The 27588-nt window shown below is 40.2% G+C and overlaps 1 protein-coding gene across 2 annotated transcripts in view; it reads left to right on the top strand.

Annotated features, from left to right (window-relative positions):
- The window catches only part of LOC124711845 (proline dehydrogenase 1, mitochondrial-like), a 282355-nt gene that overhangs the window by 193982 nt on the left and 60785 nt on the right, over positions 1 to 27588 (top strand). The window contains exons 3-5 of one of the 2 annotated variants that reach the window (XM_047242071.1): positions 15524 to 15561; positions 18760 to 18870; positions 27313 to 27456. In XM_047242071.1, the coding sequence (XP_047098027.1) occupies positions 15524 to 15561; positions 18760 to 18870; positions 27313 to 27456 (293 nt within the window). The remainder of the gene's footprint in view (positions 1 to 15523; positions 15562 to 18759; positions 18871 to 27312; positions 27457 to 27588) is intronic. The other variant, XM_047242072.1, reaches the window with a different exon arrangement.

Below are 27588 nucleotides of genomic sequence, written 5' to 3'. Positions count from 1 at the left end.
CGAAATGCTTCATAAAAGACGACGAAGTAAATATTCCAGAATTCGAATCAACAACAGCTTCCAACATTAGTAACGTAGAAGTAACTATCCTCGGAGTAGTTAAGCAACTCAAATCACTTAATAAAACCAATTCTTATGGTCCAGACTGTATACCAGTTAGGTTCTTTTCAGAGTATGCTGGTGCAATAACTTCATACGTATCCACTATAACCGTTCGCTCGACGAAAGATCCGTACCCAGTGACTGGAGAATTGCACAGATCACACCAATATTCAAGAAAGGTTCTAGGAGTAATCCACTAAATTACAATAGATATGCAGCAGAACTTTGGAACATATATATTGTGTTCGAACATTATGAATTACCTCGAAGAAAACGGTCTGTTGACACACACAGTCAACACGGATTTAGAAAAATCGTTCTTGTGAAACACAACTAGCTCTTTACTCGCGTGAAGTGTTGCGTGCTATTTACTAGGGATTTCAGATCGATTCCGTATTTCTGGGTTTCCGGAAGACTTTGACACTGTACCACACAAGCGGCTCGTAGTGAAATTGCGGTGCTTATGGAATATCGCCTCTTAGTGTGAGTGGATACGTGATTTCCTGTCAGAGAGGTCGCAGTTCGTAGTAATTGACGGAAAGTCATCGAGTAAAACAGAAGTGATTTCTGGCGTTCCCCAAGGTAGTGTTATAGGCCCTTTGCTGTTCCTTATCTATATAAACGATTTGGGAGACAATCTGAGCAGCCGTCTTGGGTTGTTTGCAGATGATGCTGTCGTTTATCGACTAATAAAGTCATCAGAAGATCAATACAAATGGCAAAACGATTTAGAAAAGATATAAATAACGAAAAGTGTGAAGTCATCCACATGAGTGCGAAAAGGAATCCGTTAAACTTCGGTTACACGATAAATCAGTCAAATCTAAAGGCCATAAATTCGACTAAATACCTAGGAATTACAATTACGAACAACTTAAATTGGAAGGAACGCAGAAAATGTTGTGGGAAAGGCCAACCAAGGACTGCGTTTTATTGGCAGGACGCCAATAGGATTGACGGAGTACATCGAAAACGTTCAAAGAATGGCAGCACTTTTTGTATTATCGTGAAATAGAGGGGAGTGTGTCACTGAAATGATACAGGATTTGGAGTCGACATCATTAAAACAAAAGCGTTTTCATTGTGGTGGAATCTTCTCACGAAATTCCAATCACCAACCTCCGAATTCGAAAATACTGTATTGACACCGACCTACATAGGGAGAAACGATCACCATGATAAAATAAGACAAATCAGAGCTCGTACGGAAAGATACAGGTGTTCGTTCTCTCTGCGCACTATACGAGACTGGAACAACAGACATTTGTGAAGGTGGTTCGATGAACCCTCTGCCACGCACTTAAATGTGATTTGCAGAGTATCCATGTAGATGTAGACGAAAATTACGTAACTAGTTTTTCGAAGTGATAATTAATACTTTACCTTCGTATGTAGATGTTTTGGTACAGTGGTAGCATTGTCAGATGGCGCGTGGCGTTGAATTTTCACTCGTATTTGCGGCAGTGGGACGAGTGAAAGGGATTCGTTACATCAGGTTCCGCGGGCGACTATTAAATTTAATCGCGTGTGTAAACCAAACTGCACACTGCTTCGTGTACATATACATGCACCTAACGATAATTCTGAAATAAGTCTCCAACCTTAAACACAGTTCATTATTTTATATGGAATAATGTTACGGGCCCTCGTCTGTCGCTCTGTTCAACATCAGTCCATCCTGCAGCAGCGAAGCTGCAGATAGCGTGTGGAAGTTCGCGGCTCATTGTCTTGGACTGTGGTCTAGCTGGGATTACTCCGACCGGAACCTTATAGAATATCAGCGATATTACATCCACCGTAAATGAGCTGCTGATATCAATGTTTAGTGCGGGTGCTGATAATGGAACACTTAAAAGTTCCCTCGCATGAAGTATAACAAGTGACATCAGTCGGACAGTAGTATTCCGAAGCTCATCGAAACGGGTGGGTCGCAGCGTAAGGCATCTCTTTGCAAGATTGGCAGCAGTCATGTTCAAGGTCAGTTGACGCACTGATGCCATTTTGTTCCCGTCAGCACGCTGCGAACGAGAAACGCAACACTCACATAGTGCAGGTGCCTCCTCGTACCCGGTGGATGCTCTGGAAATCGTGTAGCTTTTCTCGTTGTTAATACTTTCAATGACAGAATAATGAAATTCATGTCACTATCTAACCTCTCCTCCTTGTACCGATTTCACTTTTGCCTCCAAACACATCTTGTGCTACTTCCTGCAGTTGTTTACGGCCATCCTGCTGCATATTTTATTTACCCATGTACTGCTGAGTCTCCCCCTTGGTGCCTTACCAAATGACTTCTCCATGTATATTCCTGAATCAGCTACAGGAACAGAACCATCTTTATCATTATTGGCGGAATCATTTGAATAAACTGCCACCGAACGCTTCTTTACAAGTCTAGTGATGTCATTGTCACTGGAGTCGTCCTCAGTCATAACATTCATTCGTACAGTCATTGAATCTTCATTCTCATTAAGAACAACTGAATAAGTATCGTCAAAAACTCTCTGAAGTATTTCAGATTCGTTCAATTCCTCCCGTTATCTGAGTGGGGCGATCTGTAAAAGCAGGAGGAACTTAACGGAAACTGTAACTACTTGAAATGTCGAAACACAGTCATTGTGTTAAACGGACAAAAAGTACGTAAAGGTAATAAAGTTTGATACACTGACTACTAGAGTAAACATCTAAATAGACGGAGGAATTAATATATATCACAGCAGACGGCATCTGTTGACAGCGTGTAGGAAACGCGAGTTATCTCGACATCCTAACGGGTGGCACGCACGCACAAACATGAGCGTGACGTGTGAAGCTCTAGAACAGCGCTTGTCAAACGTTCTCCCTCGCGCCCCCTGTCTAAAACGTTACTTTGCTCGCCTCCCATTTTCTTTCCTTCCTCAACACTTCTCATACTTGGCGCAAAAACGGCTCATATCTATTTACTCCCCTCTTATTTTTTCAACTGCCAGTAACAATAATAATAATAATAATAATAATCATAAATGGTTCAAATGGCTCTGAGCACTATGGGACTTAACATCTGAGGTCACCAGTCCCCTAGAACTTAGAACTACTTAAACCTAACCAACCTAAGGACATCACACAGATCCATGCCCGAGGCAGGATTCGAACCTGCGACCGTAGCAGCAGCGCGGTTCCGGACTGAAGCGCCTAGAACCACTCTGCCACGACGGCCGGCATAATAATAATACTAATGTGCCCTTCAACCAGTGTTAATTTTTAAAAAAATCATACAATTGTATTATTCAACAAAGGCGGTGAAATGTAGCGATTACAACCAGTGCATAAATAACAACGGCTGACTGTGTGTGTGTGTGTGTGTGTGTGTGTGTGTGTGTGTGTGTGTGTGTGTGTGTGTGTGTGCACGCGCGCGCGAGCGCACGTGTGTGTAGTTATTGGAGCCAATATTGTACTTCACTTTATATATAATCTCCTTCTTTTTTTCAAAATAGTTCACAGATTAGTTGAACTTTAATTGTTTCCATTTATATTGCTCTAAACCATTTAGGATGTTTTAATCTTTCAAAGGTCATGACGAACAAATGATGGTAGAACAATAGTCAGCATTTAAATGCCAGTTGAAAACTCTTATTTAAAGTGATAATCTAAAAAGGAAATAAACAATAACAAAAATGCACACTATTCAAATCTGGAAATTTTCTGACATTCGCACTTCAGTGTGATGTGTTTTCTTGAGCTTGTATCTCTGAAACAGCAACTCTCAGATCCCGTTTGCAGATGCAGTCGTGATCGACATTTCGTCTCGCTAAATGCCATTTCGGAAAATGTTGACTCGCACAGCGGTAGTTGTTGTGAAGGGTAATTTCACGTCCTCTGACCACCTTCCCAAATCGGGATAATCATTCCGATTCTGCACGCAGATATCTTAAAGACTTCTTTTTAAGTTAATCTCAGAGTATTGTCACTTCAGAGTTCTACTAGCGCCTCATGTTGACAAGAGTCTGAATAGTGATCTACTATGATAGTATCGAACGGGTTGTGAGTTCAGGTATAATCAGATGAAGCTTCTGGGAAGTTATCTTCGAGTCGTTGACGAAGGTTTTGGAGATGTAGTACTCCAGCTCTACGACTTTTGCCTACATCAAATCCCTTTTCCTTCACGAAATCATTGAGACAAAATAACATGTCGCAGTCACTCTTCCGCACCTTTGTTTTTCAAAGTCCAAGTCTTCTCTTAAACGCAAGCACTTCCTCGCGTAGAAAAATGTTACTATTTCGGACGTGAAAAACGTCGCCCGAGCAGCGCAATTTTCTTTCAGAAACAGAACCGCGAGTGTAGTACTCTTGTTGAATAGGAAAACGAGTTGTTCCTTTAGTTCCACAACGCGACGAATAACTTCACTACGAGACAACCAACGTACCTCCGAGTGCAATAGAAGCGAGTCACGAGTAGGACCAAACTCCCCGTAAAGAATGGAAAACGGCCCGTTGTTTAGAGCTCGTGCTTTCCCAAAATTTGAAACACTGGCTGCATCGTTCTGCGTTTCGTTGGATTCCGATTGCACTACTTATAAGCCAATGCCTCCCTGTGTATCATGCAATGTGTGAATTTTACAGAAGGAGAAACAGCACGCTCACTTTAACCCTTTTTTAGTTCCAGTAAATGTTGCATCAGGACATGTGCGAACTCAATTTCTCCGTGAGAGATTGCTGTCAACAGAAAAGGAATTCACAAGAATGAATCTTCGGTGTATTGCTCCCTTCCAGATCTTTAAAAAATGGAAAGCCCTTATAACAGTAGCCAACGAAAACAAGCTAGGAAAGATTTCCGATACCATTACTGTCAAGTGCAGGGCATATTTTGGGCTATTATGTAGTCGTGGTAGCAACTGATTTTTCGTGTCGCGCCACCAGTTTGAGGACGGTTACTCTAGAAAGCCGAAATGCAAAATAAATATTATTGTGGAGCTTTCATTCTCTGTATTTCGGTTCTTAATGTGAGTGTTTTTCTGAAAATGCCGAGGGAATGTTGCGTAAATGTAATACACGCATTTGAACCAGTACCCGGTCGTAGCAGAGCAGTGATTGCTGGCACCGAGTCCATTACTGCAGATATTAGCTGGTACTCCAGCCCCCGGCCCGCTTCTGCCACCCTCCACAGCACCATCATCAACAATATACCGCCTAACTAAACTTAAAATGAATTTTCTTTGAACACTTATATTTTTAAAATGACGGAAGATAAGTGGTATTTAGTTTTTGTGGATGTCTTATTAAATCATGACCTAATGAGTCAGTGAAACAGTTAGTACTGCTTATTTCTAATAACACTTGTACAGTGATGAAGTAATTCTCAGTGCATCGCGAGTGCTAGGTACAACTCAGAGAAGCAAGGTAGTGTGGACACGAATTACAGAACATGCTACCTCTGCACCAGTTCTCTCCCTAGCGATACTTACTTCACACGCTCATCCTGCACCCTACGTTTAAAATCTACGAAATTAAAATCTGTGTGCTATACTTATGTTTGTAAATCACTTCATTGCTGGACTCCTCACTTCTGAACTAAAAACCTTGGAACTCTTAAGGCTGCGAATGCTGTCTGACCATTGCCAATAACAACAACAACAACAACAACAATAATAATCCAGAATGAGATTTTCACTCTGCAGATTTTCACTCCTGGCATATCAAAACTATGTGCTGGACAGAGACTCGAACTCGGGGCCTTTGCATTTCGCGGGCAAGTGCTCTACCAACTGTGCTAACCAAGCACGACTCACACCCCGTCCTCACAGCTTTTCTTCTGCAAGTAAAGCGAGAGTCGTGCTTGGGTAGCTCAGTTGGTAGACCACTTGCCCGCGAAAGGCAAAGGTCCCGAGTTCGAGTCTCGGTCCGGCACACAGTTTTGATCTGCCAGGAAGTTTCAACAACAACAACAACAACAACAAAAATAATAATAATAATAATAATAATAATAATAATAATAGTACTAGTAGTAGTAATAATAATATTGATGCGTAGTCCTGAAAAGACAAATCTACATATGTCTACAGCATTCTTATAGACCATAAACATATAAAGCAAATCATGATAATCACGTGATGTAAATGGGAGACATTACAACACTGTCATCAAGCCAGAAACCTAATATGCATCATAAACTTTGCTGACTGATAGGAGAGGTGGACTAGAAAATATCAAGAAAGTAGAGAGGAGAATCATCAGAAAAATCCTAGGACCCAATGACACAGAAGACGGCCACAGATTGCGGAGTAGACAAGAGACCGAAGAGATATGTAACGTAGTACATGACATGAACAAACGCAGACTGAAAATTTATGGACACATTAAGAGAACACCGGACACCCGACAACGTAAACGGATCTTGGAATACGCAGGAAGCATTAAGAATACGAAGTGGATCGCCTTGAAGGATGCTGGCGTATAGAAGACACAAAAGTTAAAGCGAGAAGTACCCGAGTGGAGTCCGAGCCAAGAGATCAAAAATTTCGACAGGAGCAACTCACTCTGAAGAAAGGAAGAAAATGAGTAGTGAGAAGATGACAGGAGTGTGGCACCTGAGAAAATGTGACAAAAAGTGGACGCTTCGCGTTGACCTCTAGCTGTCTGTACGTTTATAATAATAACAATAATAATAATAATGCGGTCTAGGCCCAACAGAAATGTTGCAGCCATTACTTTATTCTACAAATTATTTCACTTACCTGTTGGGAACTGAATAATGAAGCAATTTGTGGGCCATTGCCGGAACTACCAATAACTCTGAGAAGACATGCAAGCGGTAATGCTAGTATGCGAAAAGAAAATGTGTAATTTTCAGTAGTTCACGTAGTCAGTGAATCACAAAGAGTGACAATAATAATGATCTTTTAAAAATAACGTAGTTTTATGACCGACCTACGATCGAATCTTTTTGTTTTTACTCCTCAGAGGATAATTACCTATAGGCGAGAAGCACTGAAGCAGAGAAACTCTTCAAAAAAACTAGGAAAGTAGTTGGACGTGTATTTCTTGTATTAAGCTTGTGGGATGCCCCTCGCTGGGACTGCAACTCCCGCGCTATCGATCGCGACGGAACACCGCCATTGGTTGGCCGCTCTCTCACACACACACACACACACACACACACACACACACAACAGTGTGTCACCGTGCGGGTAGTGCACCACACAGACGTGGCCGTCGTCTGTGTAGGCGTGTCTTACCGACCCAAGTTCCCTCTGCTGATTCTTCACGGCGAATGCAAGTTGCTGAGGTCGTTAGACGGAGTCAACAACGATGCACAACTACTTAAACGTGCCATAACGGCTGATGAGACGTGCATGACATTCCAACTACGCTCCAGCCAGCACTCTTAATCGCCATAACCGGAAACAAAGGTCGAAAAGTGCGATGAACACGTGTTCTTCTGTTTTAATGGTATGGTGCACCACGAATTCTTGCCACACGGTGGAACTACCTACAAGTTGATCAAAGTCTGCGTGAAGCAATTAAAAAAAAAAAAAAATGGGTTTGTGCGGAAACAGTTCGTCGTTTTTGAATCACAATAATGCATCTGATACCGTTTCGTTGTTTATTCGTGAACTTTTGACAAAAAGAGGCAAATGGTGCCCAAAACTCCATATTCGCTAGACAATCCACAGTTTAATTTTCTTCTGTTTACAAAAATAAAGAAAACTTTAAAAACCGGTCTTTTTACAAGCACAAGTGTGATTAAAAACGAATCACCGAGTGAACTGAAAACTGTGCCAAACATGAAGTTTCAGAAATGTTTCGAGGTGTGTTCATAACGATCTGACATGATTGCACAGGCAGACAGGTGTTATTAGAATGTCACGGAAAGAAAAATGTTAAAGAAATCACAAAAGGCTGCCCACAGGCCTCTGCTTTTTCCCAGATTTCTTGGATGTTGGCGTAGGGCCATTGCTGAACCAGCTTCAGAGAATAACAAACACTGGAATCTGCATCGCTTACACAGACAATCTGATAATTACGTCTGCTAACACAATGTCTAAATTAGAGGAAAATAGTAAGGTAGTTTTTGAAAAACTAAGGAACTTGTGCTTAGAAAGCAAACTAACTATAGCTCTGGGCGAAACAGTTTATATGTGATTAAAAGGAAGTGAACTTCCATGCACACAAAGAAATTTCCTGCCAGAGAGACATTAAAATCCTAAATAAAAGAGCAAAAGCCAAAGAAGTTTTCAGCTGCCACTAAGTGCAATGAGAATGTACCACAACACAATCTTACTTGCTATCCTGGGGTATGGGTCAAGTGTTTGGGCTCATAGAGCCACTAAAGTAAGGATAGCACAGGCTCTACAGCAAGCACAAAGGAGTGTACTGTTGAGCCTGACAGGCGTGTGTCGAACAACACTGCTGCTGGTGGTGGTACTAGGCTTGCTGTGAAGGAGAGGCTCAAAAAGTGTGAATGTGATAAGGTACAGGAGAGACTGAGCACAAGAGCCACATCAAATAAAGAAATAAACAGATGCATTGATAAAGAGAATGGCAAGAAATCTGGGACAAGGCAGAAATAGGGAGGAGAACCTACCAGTTCGTTCCTGACCATAAAACAAAGAAAAATAATGACATACTTCCTTCCCACCAAGCTAGCTATACACTGCCTGTCAGGACATGGTCCATATCCCAGCTACTTACCAAAAATGTGACAGTGCTTCAGACAGTTGTGAATGTGGAGCAATCGGCACCCCTGGATAACATCGTCTGGGAATGTGCCGTTAGACAAAATGTTACAGACAAGGACAGGAACACATTTGCAAATGCAACAGGAATTAGGAATTGTGGTGTAAGCCAAACTCACTGACAGATAAAATATCAGCCTGTAAATTGCAATCCTACATGGCTGAAAGGTAACCGATAAGGGACCATACATCATGATAACGAGATGTGCCATGGCGGAACATCCAGCTACAACCACCTTCTGGAAGCAGTGAGGAAATGAGCCTCGGAGAGGCTCTGACAGCTGTCTCGCTCCCAATCGCCGCACCTGGGGTGTGACAGCAGCCGGCCCCTGTGAATCCTGTGTTGCGCCTCATGCTGGGAACTAACCATCTAGACCAATGGAGAATCCAGTTTGGTTCTGATACCAAAGTACTGTAGTGTTGTGTAGTGTAGTGTGTAGCACAGCATAGCATGTAGTGTAGTTCTGGATGAACAGATATCTGTGCACCATCTGGCTGAATATTAGTATGTAGATCTTTTATATGTAGATATTCAATTTCCTCTTAAACATCATAATAGTTAGTTATTACTAACACATGTGAAATTATGTTAAAGTCTTCTGCACTATAATTGTGCCATTTCATGTGCAATTTTAAGTATGTTCTTTCATGTAGATAACAGAATGAAAGAATATAGCAAATAAAATAATATCTGGTGGTTGTGAATGATTCAAGTTAATGATCTCTGATAACGGAATCATGTTACATCTGATGTTTTCTTATATTTGTAAGCGAAGAATTGGAATTATACGTGTTGACTGTCATTGTCAGTGGTACCTTCGATACAAAGCTCATCTGTAACCTTTCTGCATTTCGTAAAAAAATTTTCTTGTATCATGACTACCTTGTGTACAAATGCACTGTATGTGAGTAAGTCTAGACAGCATGCGAGCTCAAACACTGATGAGCCAAGACCTTACGGCCACCTGCTTAACCCCATGTTACTCCAGCTGCAATATGGCAGTGACAGTTCGTGAACTGGATCGGACCGGTCCTCGGTAAGTTTCCAGAGGTACACGTCACCAGATGGTTATGCACAGGCCACACAGTTCCTCTAAGCTACAGGCTGATGGTTTGCGGTTGTGAGGCTGGCACCAGTGCTGTTTACTGGTGAGCCAACTTTCAAAGAAGTGTTCTTGTAAACCCCCACAATAGCCACCAAATGGACTGTTGGTGTTTTCCATCGGATTCAAATCAGATAAATTTGCATAAACGTGAGTCTCGAACTACTGTTGTACTATTGTGGCTTTCTGACATGGGTACTTATCCTGCTGGATGACGCCATAACTGTCAGGGCAGACGACGAGCACAAAAGGATGCAGATGGCCGACAGTAATGTTCACATAGCCCACAGCTGTTACGGTGCTGTAGATTACCACCATATGTACCATAGAAGCCCAGTTGATCACCACCCCGTAGCACAGTACTGCCCCGAGCGGCCTGCGTCTGTGGCACGGTGCAGGTTTCGAGTTGCTGTTTACCTACATGTTGGCATATCTGGACACAACCATCAACCACATGTAAATAACGAGAAACGAGATTCAGAACCACTTGTGTCTCCTTGAGCTTTGCACTCTGTCATCAGACGTGCAACTGATCAGTCTGTCCCTCTTCACAGGGCGTGCAAGCCTCCGATCTCAATGTTCTGTGATGAGGTGTGGACGTTCGACACCTTGTGACCTAGTCTTGGCTTTGTCCTTGTTGAACCAGTTAACCTAGTTGTTGATGACAGCAGAAAATAGACAGCTTCTCTCTTTCCAAAACGCTCCTTCCCAGGCACTCAGTCATAACAGTCTATCCTTTGTCTGAGTCACTTGTGTGACTGGATTTCTCATTTGTGGTACATATTTTTGCTAGAATGAGTCCCCATTCATCTCTGCTCCACGTGTATGTAAGGGGCAGTCACATGAAAACAAGATATATTGAAAAAAGTAACTAATCTGTTTATTATTTCAAAAGTGATCACCATAACTGGTGATATATTTATGCCATTGTGAGTCAAGAGGGTTAATGCCTTCATGGAAAAGTGTTTACAGTTGCTTGTGGAACCATGATTGTACCCAGGCGTGCACATCTTCGAAGCAAATAAACAGTTGGAAATATCTTTCTGTAGGGCTCCAGAAATGTGGAAATCACGTGGGGAGAGGTCACAATTGTATGGAAGATGTGTAAGGGCTTCCCAGTGAAATGTCTGCAGTGTACTGCAAATAATCTACCAACTGAATATCTGTTTACATCTTGCCAAGGTTGTTTAGACTATGCTGCAGACATTTTCCTGGGTAGCATTTACGCATACTCCATACCAGCCCCGATCTCTGCTCATGTGATATCCATGTTTTTGGAGTCCTAAGAGACATTTGTGGGCATCAGTTTGCTTTGGATGAAGAAATGTGTGCCTGTGTTCAGTCATGGTTCCGTAGGGTACCATCAACATCTCTCTGGCATTAATCACTTACTGTGGTTCTCTAAAAGTCATTTGATGCTACTACGAGGTTCAGCATACTCTACTTCCTCTTACGATGTTGTATGTCTGTTAAGAATGTAAAAGTAGTTATACAAGGTACTTCTAGAAGCCCTCAATCTGTATCTTTCGCCTATGTTGTCCCAATTTTTCTCAGGTGTATTATTCGTGATGCAGTGATATCAGAGGAAGGGAAAGTTACCATAGCTGCTCAGTCGTGGATACAAGTGGTTACGGGAGCTGTGAAGCTCCCCGGGTTCGAGTGTGCAGTGTTCCACCACAGCTGGCTGCCTGAGCTTGGTTGCTGGGTATCAGTATGGTACAGAGCTCCGTGCTATGCTGTCCTCTTTGGAAGCAACAATGAGGCTAGTGAATACCACAAAACGGGTTCTTGTCATGTCACCTCACACCACTTCCACCAAATGGGCAGATGTCTTTGTAGCACAGAATTACAAAAGCAGGTCTTTAGATATTCTGATAGGATCCTGACATTCTTTGCATCACATAATCTCTTTGCTTCTTGGAAATAGGGAAGGGCTGAAAAATCAATATATCAAATTATCAATATTTTCTTGAAATAAAGTTGATATATATTGTCACATTTATAGTATAGATGTATCAATTAATCGATACTTAATAGTGAATACTGAAAATGATATTTTTGTCTGTCTTTCCTTGACTTGTAGGCACTATAGTTCTCACTGCCAGAGTTTTTGCCCATTCCAACCACTACCAATCTTTGCAATTTGACATTTACTGTCTTACAATGGGCTTAATTTTGAGCACCAGATTGGAATGTGTATGTATCTGCACTGCATATTCATGAAAGCTTCTTACTCCCATGTGTCATTTCTGGCATTGCAAATGACAGGTACAAAGTGAAAAAGGCTCGAATTTCTTGGCAATATTGTATGAGAAAGGTGGAAACTAATACTTCCTGTTTCCAACTTTCAGGCAGCATCTTCACTTCTTGCTTCCTCATTACTCGGCTCATGAAAAGAAAGAAGCACGTCGATAGAAATGTACACTCGGTACAAAAATCACACACATTACTGCAGTTGTATGTAATGGAAAATAAGACTAAGGTGCCTGAAATGTTGTCATTTCACACCTATTTGGCCAGAAATGGCTCAAAAATACTTCACATAACAAGCATCTTCAGTTTTGTCTGAAAGAGTTACTTCCATATTAAACCAGGTTGTGCCAGATAATAGCAACAGACTGAGAGTTTTGTTAATGTCTGATCACGGGTTTCATTAATTAGTCTTTTTGTAAATAAGTGATTTCATAGCATATTGTGTGTCTTTTATTGGTTAATGTTGGATATAATAAAGTACTTGTCAGTTTTTAAATGTATGTTAATCATTTCTGTGACTTCGCTCTTTTTTAAAAAAAATTCCTGGTTATACATATAGACTAACTCATTGAAGTATTGACATTATTGTCCCTGTATTATTGATGCCTTTTATTAATATTGATATATTGGTAATTTTTAAAAGTTTGCCCATCCCTACTTGGAAAGCATATTACACAACTCCAGTCATTGCCTCTTGGTTTGAACTCCCACGTGTGTTGGTCTCGAGAGAATCGGGGCTCTCAGTACATCAGTCATAATTGCGGTTTGCTGCAAACTTGTTCAAATTTGTCACACTCTAATTACTCACCTTTGTCACGATGCGATGAGCTGTTCCAGTTGCTTGACTTGTAGCTCACCTGTCGTGCATTAATCAACCTAAACAATAAAGAAAAGACAACTGGACTTGATGGGTTATTTCTGTGATTACAGAGCTATACAGATGATGTGAAGGAACTTACTTTCTTTCTAGCAGCAATTTATGAATCTGTTTATTATTTTATTTATCTCGACCAAATGTGAGCTTTCAAGCCCTCTCTTACATCAGACTGGGAACTACAAATATCAAAAATTATTACTGAACATTCTCTATATGAACACTTATGAGATATTGCCACAGTCTGTACTTGATAATCTTCTTACTGTTGTGTCCACCATCTACAGACTGTGATGTTTCAGCTGTGCTTTTCCTTTTCCTTGCAACTCGGCTTTTGACTTTAACCCAGTATTCTCACATTAGCTTCATATATTGTTCCTTCCCTGTTTCAGTTCACATTTTGTCAATTGCGAGTATTGGCTTTCCTTGGAAACCAGGGTGATATAGCAGTTTCTTCTTGCTTTATATCCAATTTTCTGTCTTGGTGAACCACATGTTCCTGGGTCTCTTTTGAGAAAGTAGTGGAAGATCAGATCACTCAACCTTGTAGGGCTCATATGAGCAATGTGGCCATAGAAAAGAATTATCCTTCAAAGAAAGATACTGTTATCTTTACTACATGTGTGTAGAGTTACAGGCTGTGTTGTGTTTATAATTCAACAATTTTTTTGACTGAGTGTAATATTTTCCTCCAAATCTGTCTTTCTCACATGTACAACAAGTGAATCTGGCAATACTTCACAATTACTAAAAATGTATCAAAATTGAATATACCTCCTAATCTCCTCCTCTGCCTCCTAATCTCCTCCTCCTCCTCTCTTTGTCCCTCTCATCCTTCCCCCTCTCGAAGTCCATTTCCAACCCATTCTCTGTCCATTGAGCCATTATTATTATTATTATTATTATTATTATTATTGCATATTTGTATTCTGCAGCAGTAGGCTGATCGTAAGCTGGTGGTCCATATAAACAGCTTTCCTGTTTTCTACGAAAGCGGAGTGTGAAGAAAAAAACAGTATTGCACGTTGTTGTGTATACAGTTAATTTTCAAATAAACATGTGATGGAAAAGAATGTATATAGGAGAAATAATTTGTCTGGTTGCATCCGAATGTCTATTACAGTATTGTGTAAAAGTTTAAAGTAACCCAGTCACGAACTCTTAGAGGATTTTGCCAACAATGTTTCTCCTATATATATAACAAATTAATTCAGGTATTAAAAATATGTGTAGCCTATATCCATCTGAATGTTCATCTCCTGGGTCTGTCAGAACTTTTCTTAGATATTGTGTAAAAATTTCAAGTAAATTGCTCCAGACATTTTTGAGAGTCCCAGGAACATGTGTGTCCTATGTCCAACCACAGGTTTATCAGAGTATCATGTAAAAATTTGAAGTAAATTGGTCAAGAATTTGAGGTTTTTTGCTTAAACATTCTCCCTGTTATATATCAATAGTGCTGAACTGCAACCATATGTGTCAATTTGTTCATACAGTGACATCGTTTGTCAATTTTTATTTAATGTATGGCATTAAATTTATTTTCCAGTCTTTCTTCATCTAATACATATTTTATTAATGAAGTTTATTATAATAATAAGGATTGAAGCTGAAGCAATGAATTAATATTTGCATCATGGCGTAGACTTGAACTGAGGTCTTCTGCATACTAGGCATATGTAGGCAGGAGACCAAGGCCTCAGACTGGGCTCTGGCACAAATTTTAATTAATTACTTCATCTTCTGCCCTTAGCTAAAATAAATTTGCAACTCATATGTGTACAGGAAAATGTATTATAATTTTACATATGCTGCTGATGCTGATGAGGAGGTTGCTGTTTGATACCATCAAAATAATAATCTTTTGAAAATGTGTAGCCTTTGTTGGCCCAATCATTTATTAGAGTATTGTGTAAAAATCAAGTAAATCAGTCAAGATTTTTTTTTAAAAAATTGACATAATTATGACTTGCCTTTAGGTAGTAGTATACATTTCTCAATAAGACCTCTTACATTCGTAGTAAGGTGGTTTGTGCCATATAGGTCATTGAATTTACTGACTAAAGTGTCATATTTTAACAGTGACCATGTCACAGTTTCTGGTAAATCTTATGCTGAGACATTGCCACAGCTTTGTCGGTATCCTTATAAACAGAAACAGTGACCACTGAAAACTACTGAAATTACAATGCTTAGAGATTACTTCACACACACACACACACACACACACACACACACACACACACACACACATACAAGCGCGCGGGCACTCACACTTATGTAGGTGAGTCAGGTGGCCTTCTTTCTTTTGCTTTTGTGTTGCTGAACACACAGCGTCACTGTACCCTATGTTCTACAATAAGTGGCACGTTTCAGCATAACTTGGCTGATGCTGTTATGGTTTCCACTAGAGAATGTATTTTGATAATGTTTGTATTATAGAGTACAGTGTTTTCACGCACGCTTACTGTCTGTTCCAGGGGGAGCGTATCTGAAGCAGGAGATGACAAATCACAAGGTAAGGAAGCTTCAGTTTCCAAACGTAGTTTCCTACACCATGCACCCACCATGTTGAGGTCACAGATACACCTGTAGCTTTCATGCCTCCTATGCCTACAAGTACATAGATTTTAAAGGTGAGCATGTCTGGGGTGGTTATAGCGTCATTTCACACCTGTTCAGTACGAATGCTGCTATTAATGTTAGTGAAGTTAGTTGTGGTGGAGATGCATGCAGTGAACTGTGGACTATTGCCAATAATTAATTCTGTAATGTACTGACTTTTCCATTGATGTAGTGCTGCAGTCTTTGTACACACTATTAACATATCAGTTGAAATATTGGAAAGAGTTAAGTTATAATTGGCTTAGCAAATAACTGTGGTTGTTGTGGTAGATATATGTGACAAACATAGTATGTGGCTGTCAAAGAATGTGCATGCCTAGCCTGTCGCTCACTCTCACTCGTGAAAGAAACGAAGAGCTTATCATGCTGCAGAAACATGTTGCTGCATTAAACTGCTCATGCCTTGCCATATAATCAAGGTAAGATGTTTTTTTTTCCCCTTTGGTGAAACCCTTAGTACGAACAATAAAAAAGTGTGAAATATAATGAATTTATTATAGAGATGAAAATAGCTTTTAAGAAATGACTTTTTGCCATGTACTGAATTTCATAAAAAATGGCAGCAATTGAAGTATCACAATGAGAATGAATAAGGAGGTAACTTTTTTTCTGGGGGGAGGGGGGGGGGAGTATCTTGGACGTAAGGCAAATGGAAGTTAATGGCTAGTGGACACTTTTTTAATAAATAAAAAAAGTTAAGAGCTGGAGATGATCAGAAGGAACCATGCAAGACTGTCGATCCAAACGTTAAGACTTGGCTCCACACAATTGATTTTTAACTCCAGGCAACTGTAATGAATGACAAGAAAAACCCTGCAAATACGGTAGACGAGGGAATATATGGAAAAGAACACGGGTGCATGGCATTAGGTTTTCAATACTGAAGATTGCAGGACTTTGATACCGAATCATCATAGAAGATAGTGTCTCAGGTGTACTGTTCACAGGTACTGTAGGGATGTGGATCATTCACAATTTGGATCACTATTGTATGCAAATGTTGGATGCCTCTCATTGCTACCCACAGTAATTGGAGGACTGTGAAGTGTTGGGACAAATACCTCTGACATACTGTACAGCCTTAGTGTCAACATTTCAGAGACATGTTCGTCTTCTATGACGATCTCTCTCTCTCTCTCTCTCTCTCTCTCTCTCTCTCTCTCTCTCTCTCTCACACACGCACACACACACACACACACACACACACACTCTGCACCCATATCATGAGTGCCTTCCTCATTGAGGCAAGAATTGACCGAATGCCATGTCCTGTAGTATATGCGTCCTTGGGAGCAGTTTAAGTGATGTGCAGCATACCATCACAGTGGACCTCCCCATACACTGGATGACCTCAGCAGGGCTTTCATCAGAGACGAGATGAGCTGGAGCAGCGTCATTTTGCCCACTTAGTGGATGGTGTGCCAAGTAGGATCCAAAAATATTGAAAATATTGCAAGGAGTGCGGTGGAGCAATGACAATAATGAGTGTTACACTGCACCACAGTTTCTTTTCACAGATGTTTAAAGATTTACACTTTTGAACTATCTTTTTTTCACATTCAAATTATTTAGTTTGAAATAGTTGTTTTTTCATTCCACACTTCCCTAGAATCTACAACCAGAAACATTGACAGATGTACAGGTGATGCAAAACTATTTGAGTAATTTGTCATTTTCTGCAAGACGCTGATATCCCAATAAAATAAGCCACCAGAGTTTGCAATACTACTACTGGTACTGCTACTGGTAATACGTGCACTGGTTGCCATAAAAAAGACCTGCAACCTGGAGGAGGAGGCAGATTGTGATTATTGTTGACAGGCAGGGGTAGATAATACCACAGGAACAAAATTGTTAGATTTTCAGCTTTGAAGGTACAATGTTTACTGCACTATAGGGCCACAAAATGTATGTTGTTAGTATGCCATAAGGGCCCTCACAGTTCTGAATACAAGCACTCAGATGTCGTGGCATGCCACTGTACAGGTTTCGGATGTGGCCCTACGATACTCCAGTCTGTGATGCTTGCACCTGTGCGTGTAGTTTCCGCAGACTGGTGGGTGGAGGTGGAATTCTGGTGACACACTCCACGGCACCCCACACATTCTCGATCGTGAAGAGGTGGGGCAGTGCCACTGGCCGTGGCAGAGTATCCGCAGCTTCAAGGCTCGCTCAGGAGGTGGCAGCAGTATGAGGACGAGTGTTATCCTTTCCGAATAAGGCACGAATGTGGGCACTTGCAGATGGCGAGGCCGCCAGTTGCAGGGCCACCCGATGTATCAGAGTCCCACGATGTGGCCTCTCTCGAACTTGTATAACTAGGCAACCCACTGTCTTAAGTGGCCGGCAAAGCCATTTGGGGCCCTTTTGTACCAAATCGTAGATACGACATAAAGGCCCCTCCCACATTTGATGCAAATGTAATAATTGCCATAGTTGATTGTGTGCAAAATAAACACCCAGCTTGCAGTGCATCAGTAAGGTTCTTCTGGGTGCAGCTATTTTTATGATAATCAGTGTATGTGGATTGCAAAATTTTCTTTGTAACTAATCAATCATTGGAAGGATGACCTCACCAGGCTCATTTTATGAAAGTGGCGATACAGGAGGAATTAACATGAACATTTCTGTGTTGTGTTGTGCCATCAATTTCCACAAGGAAGTATACCTAGATGGACATTTAAGGCACACAAATTTGACAGCTTTCTTTTAAGTAGCCAGTGATTGTGGTATAGAAGAGGGAGTATTGTTTGCAGAACAATAGGTAAAATGTAAAGAAGAAGAGCACAAATCCTTCTGAATGTGCACATGTAAAAACAATGTAGAGCATTGTAAAAGAGAGATTTTTCTCGTGCATTCTTGCATTCTGTGAGCTGAAGCTTTCAGAGAGAGTGAGCGTCAGTGTGCCAGTAAGATAAGCGTAAATTACGTCTTTATTGTAGAGTAGAATAATATGGACTTCTTTCCTGTGTGCAGTGAGATGATTGTTATTAGTAATAGTATTTTGCATTTTTGAGTCGGTGGCATTATAGAAATATATGTTCAGTGAAGACCCTTGTGAATAAAACAGTGTTTGTGAAAACATTTCCAGGGAACCTGGCAGCTATCTTCAGGCGAGCAGGCAATAGTGTTCAGCAGGCCCCCATCTGTGCGAGGCTATTACATTCAGACCCTGCTGCTTACGAATACGATTCAGCAAAAAGTAGGGGCAAATATTGTCAGATCTTAATTTAAACAATTGCAGTACAGTATGGGTTTGTAGCTAGTGCCGGTGTTGTCTGGTCAGTGGTATCCTGCAGTAGGCTAGCGACCATGACGAACGGTGCAGTCTCGAGGTACTGCTCGTTGCTAGTGGAGGTAATTCTTAAGTGAACTGCACTGAGCAGTTGTCTTATCTGTAGTTTGACTCAATGCCTTAAGACTGTTGCCTCAATCTGGTCTATTCCGGGAAACTCTCCAGACAAATGCCGTATTAATTAGCATGGAGTAAGAAAGGCTCGTGTTTATGGGAATTTGGAAGAAGCATCTAATAATCTCTTGTTGCATGCTGTCAGAGTTCCAAATAAGTATTTTCTTTTGTGTATTTCTAATTTTCTGTTGTTTCTCTCTCTCTCTCTCTCTCTCTCTCTCTCTCTCTCTCTCTCTGTCTCTGTGTCTGTCTGTCTGTCTGTGTGTCTCTGTGTATGTCCATCTATCTATAACATGTCAGGAGACAGAGGCTATGTGACTGTGGTGTTGTGTATTTCTTATTACTTAAGACAGAATATATTACAAAACTGTTATTGTTCTACTTAGGGTTTTTCATACATTGTCTAATGTAACAGCCAATACAATTGCAAGAATACAAAATAATTGTCAGTTCACATGTGGAAACACACATATTGCTTGGTTAAAAATACACAAAAGAAATATAGTCAATTCCTATGTGCTGCCTGTAGTACAGTGAACTCGACTGCCTTAATCAAATCTTCATGCAAATTCTGGCTGTATCTACCATCTGTCGTTATAAAGTGACACTCTTAAAAAAAGGAAGATAATTAAGTAGATTTTCCACAGTTTCCTAAATTTATAACTTTTCAGTAACACAATAAGAGCATAATTGTTGCAGACCTGTAGGTTTAAACTTAGCATATAAATGTACACTGGTACATTGTTGGGTTGTATAAGTAGGGGAAGGCTTTAAATTATCTCTTTGTGCAGCTACGCAGTGTTCTTTGTCAAACACTACACTTGTGAATAATTACAGCTGGTTAGGGCAGTCATTGGAAGCTATATATTTTCGTATGAACATTGGAACCAAAATTGGAAACTTGAGGGTCTCTTGTACGTGGGCTTAAAGCACTGGTCTCCACCACCTGTGAGGGCCAATATTCAAATATCTGTTATGCTATTCCCATTTACAATTTCCATGATTTCTCCTATCCCACTTACAATTTTTCTTTATTTGTGTATGCTTTTTTCTGTTTTGCTATCTGTAGTCATATTTTTGTTGGATCAATTCCTGTTGGCTGTAAACCTGGACATTTTATTTATTGAGGTTGGTGTATTAAAGTACAGTTAGATGAAAGAAAGAGCCACAGGCAGTTTGACATCTTTATCTGAAAGGATAAGAGTAGACCGTTTCCAAATTCCGTTATCTTCATGTAACAAAAATTTTCAGTAATGAGAAAAAACTGCCACTTAGTTGTTATTTAGTTTTTATTAGTAGTTATGTATTACTTTTTTGTATTCTGGATTTGTATTTGTATGTCCCATAAATCACACTACAGTATTTTTATTTAAAATGAATAATTTACTTTGAATGTAAAGACTTTTGCAACTGTAATATGGGCATAAGGGTTTTGGCTCTTTGTACGTGAAACTTTTCTTGTAATGGCACAAGCTTTTTTTTTGCGATTGTTCACTGTCGTAATTTTCATGTCTTGTTCCATGTTGGATGGTTCAAGTCACAACAAAAAAACTCCTGCCACGACAAGAACACTTTGACATACAGGGAGTCCTTGCAATGAAAAAGAAAGTAATTCATGACACACACACACACACACACACACACATATATATATATATATATATATATATATATATATATATATATATATATATATATATATATATATATATATATATATATATATATATATATATATATATATATAAAAAAACAAAGATGAGGTGACTTACCGAACAAAAGCGCTGGCAGGTCGATAGACACACAAACATACACACAAAATTCAAGCTTTCGCAACAAACTGTTGCCTCATCAGGAAAGAGGGAAAGACGAATAATTTTTCCCACGTGGAATGTTTCCTTCCATTATATATATATATATATATATATATATATATATATATATATATATATATATAAAAATTTATTTAAATATGTTTTTGGAAACACATACATGTTCATTAGAAAGTGAAAACTGCAAGTGATGTGTGATAATAAGTGTGGGTGGAAAGCCATTAGAAATTGGCCAGTAGGAGCATGGGGACAGAATGAACACATCTCCAGGACCACACATATGGACTCAAAACCCTAGAAATCTTGATACCAAATGATGATTTAACATAATGAAATTTGTGCTACAAAAGTTGTTTCTAATTGGAAAATATGACAAAATGTAACATAGTAACACAATGTAATTATTACATAATACATTTATTATATGTATAAAAATAAACATGTATTACAGGCCACTGAAGATGCTTCATAAATAAAAGAAGAAAACAAGTATAGCAAAAAACTGTGCTACCTTCCAATTAGTTGTATAGACGAAACACATCTCTGTGAATTTCGAAGCAACTGAGGAACGATGGAAAATGTATGCCTAAGTTTTTGTCGTTCTTATGGATGTCTGAAAACAGCACATATACAGCTGGCGGTAGTATGATGTACACAAGGTATAAAAGGGAGGTGCATTGGCGGAGCTGTTGCTTGTACTCGTTTGATTTATGTGAAAAGGTTTCTGACAGGATTATGGCCACATGACAGGAATTAATGGATTTTGAATGCAGAATGGTAGTTGGAGCTAGATGAATGCGATATTCCATTGTGAAAATTGCTGAGGAATTCAATATTCCACAATCCACAGTGTCAAGAGGTTGCCAAGAATATCACATTTCAGGCATTACCTCTCACCACGGACAAGGCAGTGGCTGACAGCCTTCATTAAACTATTGAGAACAGCAGAGTTTGCATAGAGTTGTCAATGCTAAGAGGCACGAAAAACCATGCGAAACAACTGCAGAAATCAATGTGGGACTTACGATGAGTATATTTTGGACCGTGTGGCAAAATTTGGCATTCGTGGGTTATGGCAGCAGACAACCAGTGTATCTTCACTAACAGCTTGAAATTTCCTGCAGTGCCACTTCTGGGCTCATGTTCATATAGGTAGAACCCAAGACAACTGGAAAACCTTGGCCTGGTCAGATGAGTCCAGATTTCAGATGCTAAGAGCTGACGGTAGGGTTTGAGTATGGCGTAGACTCCTCAAAGACATGGCCTGAGATTGTCAACGAGGCACTGCACAAGCTGGTGGTGGCTCCATAACGGTGTGGGCTGCACTTACATGGAATGGACTGTGTCCTCTGGATGTCTGGCTACTTGGAGACTATTTGAACAATTCATAGACATCATATTCCTAAACAGTGATGGAATTTTTATGAATGGGAAGGTGCATGTCACCAGGCCATAATTATTCACAATTGTTTGAAGGACATTCTGGACAGTTTGAGCGAATGATTTGGCCACCCGGATCACCCAACATGAATCCCATCAAACATTTGTAGGAGATAATTGAGAGGACAGTTTGTGCTCAAAATACTACACTGGCAACACTTTCGCAATTATGGACAGCTGTAGAGTCAGTGTGGCTCAGTCTTTCTGCAGGGGTCTTCTAACGATTTGGTGAATCCGTGCCATATACAGTTGCTGCATCACACCCGGCGGGAGGAGGTCCGACAAGATATTAGGAGATATTCCACGATGTTTGTCACTTCAGTGGAAACCAGAAAATGCAATCTGGGTGTAATAGTTTGTGGGGATATGAAATGGATTGGTCACTCTGTTATAATTAAAGCAGTGGGCAGGCTTCATTTCATTGGTAGGATACTGGGAATTTGCAGTCAGCCTGCAAAGGACATTGCTGACAAATCACTTGTGCTACCCATCTCAGAATATTACTCAAGTGTGTCAAGCCCTTGCAAAATAGAACTAACTGGGGGATTAAATGAATACAAAGAAGGGCAGCACAAACAGTCACAGGTTTGTTTGATTAGCAGAAGAGCATTATAGAAATACTGAAAAACTTGAACTGGTAAACACATCAAGATGGGTGCCAACAATGCTGTGAAAACCTGCTACAGAGTTTTAAGAACCAGTATTAACTGATGAATCTAGTAATATTCTTCAGCCTCCTATGTATCATTCCTGTAGGGACTGTGGAGAGAAGAGTAAACTAATTGCAGTGTGCACAGGAAGCATGTAAGCAGTCTTCATGTGCCTGCTGTGCTCCATATGGAAACGTGTTGGAAAGAAACCCTAATATATGGTGCAATGGGAAGTGTGCGCTGTCATAAACTTTGCGGTGGTTTGCAGAATAAATATATAGATGAAAAGTACAACTTGTAGTCGAGTTGTTGTTGTTGTTGTTGTTGTTGTGGTCTTCAGTCCTGAGACTGGTTTGATGCAGCTCTCCATGCTACTCTATCCTGTGCAAGCTTTTTCATCTCCCAGTACCTACTGCAACCTACATCCTTCTGAATCTGCTTAGTGTATTCATCTCTTGGTCTCCCTCTACGATTTTTACCCTCCATGCTGCCCTCCAACACTACATTGGTGATCCCTTGATGCCTCAGAACATGTCCTACCAACCGATCCCGTCTTCTGGTCAAGTTGTGCCACAAACTTCTCTTCTCCCCAATCCTATTCAATACTTCCTCATTAGTTATGTGATCTACCCATCTAATCTTCAGCATTCTTCTGTAGCACCACATTTCGAAAGCTTCTATTCTCTTCTTGTCCAAACTATTTATCGTCCATGTTTCACTTCCATACATGGCTACACTCCATACGAATACTTTCAGAAATGACTTCCTGACACTTAAATCAATACTGGATGTTAACAAATTTCTCTTCTTCAGAAACGCTTTCCTTGCCATTGGCAGTCTACATTTTGTATCCTCTCTACTTCGACCATCGTCAGTTATTTTGCTCCCCAAATAGCAAAACTCCTTTACTACTTTAAGTGTCTCATTTCCTAATCTAATTCCCTCAGCATCACCCGACTTAATTAGACTACATTCCATTATCCTTGTTTTGCTTTTGTTGATGTTCATCTTATATCCTCGTTTCAAGACACTGTCCATTTCATTCAACTGCTCTTCCAAGTCCTTTGCTGTCTCTGACAGAATTACAATGTCATCGGCGAACCTCAAAGTTTTTATTTCTTCTCCATGAATTTTAATACCTACTCCTAATTTTTCTTTTGTTTCCTTTACTGCTTGCTCAATATACAGATTGAACAACATCGGGGAGAGGCTATAACCCTGTCTTACTCCCTTCCCAACCACTGCTTCCCTTTCATGTCCCTCGACTCTTATAACTGCCATCTGGTTTCTGTACAAATTGTAAATAGCCCTTCGCTCCCTGTATTTTACCCCTGCCACCTTTAGAATTTGAAAGAGAGTATTCCAGTCAACATTGTCAAAAGCTTTCTCTAAGTCTACAAATGCTAGAAACGTAGGTTTGCCTTTCCTTAATCTTTCTTCTAAGATAAGTCGTAAGGTCAGTATTGCCTCACGTGTTCCAGTGTTTCTACGGAATCCAAACTGATCTTCCCCGACGTTGGCTTCTACTAGTTTTTCCATTCGTCTGTAAAGAATTCGTGTTAGTATTTTGCAGCTGTGACTTATTAAGCTGATAGTTCGGTAATTTTCACATCTGTCAGCACCTGCTTTCTTTGGGATTGGAATTATTATATTCTTCTTGAAGTCTGAGGGTATTTCGCCTGTTTCATACATCTTGCTCACCAGATGGTAGTGTTTTGTCAGGACTGGCTCTCCCACGGCCGTCAGTAGTTCCAATGGAATATTGTCTACTCCGGGGGCCTTGTTTCGACTCAGGTCTTTCAGTGCTCTGTCAAACTCTTCACGCAGTATCGTATCTCCCATTTCATCTTCATCTACATCCTCTTCCATATCCATAATATTGTCCTCAAGTACATCGCCCTTGTATCATATCTCCCATTTCATCTTCATCTACATCCTCTTCCATATCCATAGTATTGTCCTCAAGTACATCGCCCTTGTATAGACCCTCTATATACTTCTTCCATCTTTCTGCTTTCCCTTCTTTGCTTAGAACTGGGTTCCCATCTGAGCTCTTGATATTCATACAAGTCGTTCTCTTATCTCCAAAGGTCTCTTTAATTTTCCTGTAGGCAGTATCTATCTTACCCCTAGTGAGATAGGCCTCTACATCCTTACATTTGTCCTCTAGCCATCCCTGCTTAGCCATTTTGCACTTCCTGTCGATCTCATTTTTGAGACGTTTGTATTCCTTTTTGCCTGTTTCACTTACTGCATTTTTATATTTTCTCCTTTCATCAATTAAATTCAGTATTTCTTCTGTTACCCAAGGATTTCTACTAGCCCTCGTCTTTTTACCTACTTGATCCTCTGCTGCCTTCACTACTTCATCCCTCAAAGCTACCCATTCTTCTTCTACTGTATTTATTTCCCCCATTCCTGTCAATTGCTCCCTTATGCTCTCCCTGAATCTCTGTACAACCTCTGGTTCTTTTAGTTTATCCAGGTCCCATCTCCTTAAATTCCCACCTTTTTGCAGTTTCTTCAGTTTTAATCTACAGGTCAACCAATAGATTGTGGTCAGAGTCCACATCTGCCCCTGGAAATGTCTTACAATTTAAAACCTGGTTCCTAAATCTCTGTCTTACCATTATATAATCTATCTGATACCTTTTAGTATCTCCAGGGTTCTTCCATGTATACAACCTTCTTTCATGATTCTTAAACCAAGTGTTAGCTATGATTATGTTGTGCTCTGTGCAAAATTCTACAAGGCGGCTTCCTCTTTCATTTCTGTCCCCCAATCCATATTCACCTACTATGTTTCCTTCTCTCCCTTTTCCTACACTCGAATTCCAGTCACCCATGACTATTAAATTTTCGTCTCCCTTCACAATCTGAATAATTTCTTTTATTTCATCACACATTTCTTCAATTTCTTCGTCATCTGCAGAGCTAGTTGGCATATAAACTTGTACTACTGTAGTAGGTGTGGGCTTCATATCTATTTTGGCCACAATAATGCGTTCACTATGCTGTTTGTAGTGGCTTACCCGTATTCCTATTTTCCTATTCATTATTAAACCTACTCCTGCATTACCCCTATTTGATTTTGTGTTTATAACCCTGTAGTCACCTGACCAGAAGTCTTGTTCCTCCTGCCACCGAACTTCACTAATTCCCACTATATCTAACTTTAACCTATCCATTTCCCTTTTTAAATTTTCTAACCTACCTGCCCGATTAAGGGATCGGACATTCCACGCTCCGATCCGTAGAACGCCAGTTTTCTTTCTCCTGATAACGACATCCTCTTGAGTAGTCCCCGCCCGGAGATCCGAATGGGGGACTATTTTACCTCCGGAATATTTTACCCAAGAGGACGCCGTCATCATGTAATCATACAGTAAAGCTGCATGCCCTCGGGAAAAATTACGGCTGTAGTTTCCCCTTGCTTTCAGCCGTTTGCAGTACCACCACAGCAAGGCCGTTTTGGTTATTGTTACAAGGCCAGATCAGTCAATCATCCAGACTGTTGCCCTTGCAACTACTGAAAAGGCTGGTGCCCCTCTTCAGGAACCACACGTTTGTCTGGCCTCTCAACAGATACCCCTCCGTTTTTGTTGCACCTACGGTACGGCTATCTGTATCGCCGAGGCATGCAAGCCTCCCCACCAACGGCAAGGTCCATGGTTCATGGAGGGGTAGTCGAGGTTGACATGAAATACAGGCATATAGTTGAACCATACTAAAAAGTACTCAGTTAACAAGCTGCATCAGACTGGAATATAATACCAGGCCTTCGGTAGCTACTGCCATCATAATCATAGTTATTACCATTGGAATGGTCTTCTAGAAGTAACTTAACACTACCTGAATTACAATCAATACAGATATTCTTTAGATCTTATCTTGAAAATGTGAATGCATATAATGTTAACTTCTTATTAGCAGATATAAGCAATAAATTTATCTAAGAGAAATTCTTGTAATGTGGAAGATACTGTTGGTGACGGGGATTAACTCAGTGCTGAAACTAATGGAACTTATTTATCTTAAAAGTAATATGTTTGGCTGCCTAATAGTAGTGTTGCTTGTTGTATGACTAGGTCTAACATTTGCATGATGTGTCTGCATAAGGAATTGTACAATGAGTTACTTCACATTATTTGTAAGTTTAGTAGTGAACATTGAAATACTAAATTAATTTTGGAAAGAAAATAATGTGACTGTAGCTTGTTTCACAGCTGCTAACAATTGACATAATGAAATTTCTTACTAATGTGGCAACCCACATTTAAAAAACTCAAACTTTATATTGACAATTGCTGCAGGAACGATGCCTCAGTATCACGTATCGAAGAACTTTGCCGACCGGCGCTACAAAGTTCAGAGTGCTCGCACATACTTCTACCTCAATGAAGCCCAGTGTGAACGCAACATGGAAACGTTCCAGGATTGTTTGGAGGCTGTCTCAGGTAAGAAAAAACTACAAAAAGAAATTTTCTTTTTAATTATATCTAAAACACCCTTCAGTGTGGGAGGCCTGTGTACTTGAGACATTCTGTCAGTTGTCAGAGCATGTGTCATGATTTGTGTGTGTACACATT

Source organism: Schistocerca piceifrons, chromosome 8 (assembly GCF_021461385.2).
Source record: "Schistocerca piceifrons isolate TAMUIC-IGC-003096 chromosome 8, iqSchPice1.1, whole genome shotgun sequence".
NCBI lineage: Eukaryota > Metazoa > Arthropoda > Insecta > Orthoptera > Acrididae > Schistocerca > Schistocerca piceifrons.
This window is presented reverse-complemented; position numbering and strand designations above follow the sequence as displayed.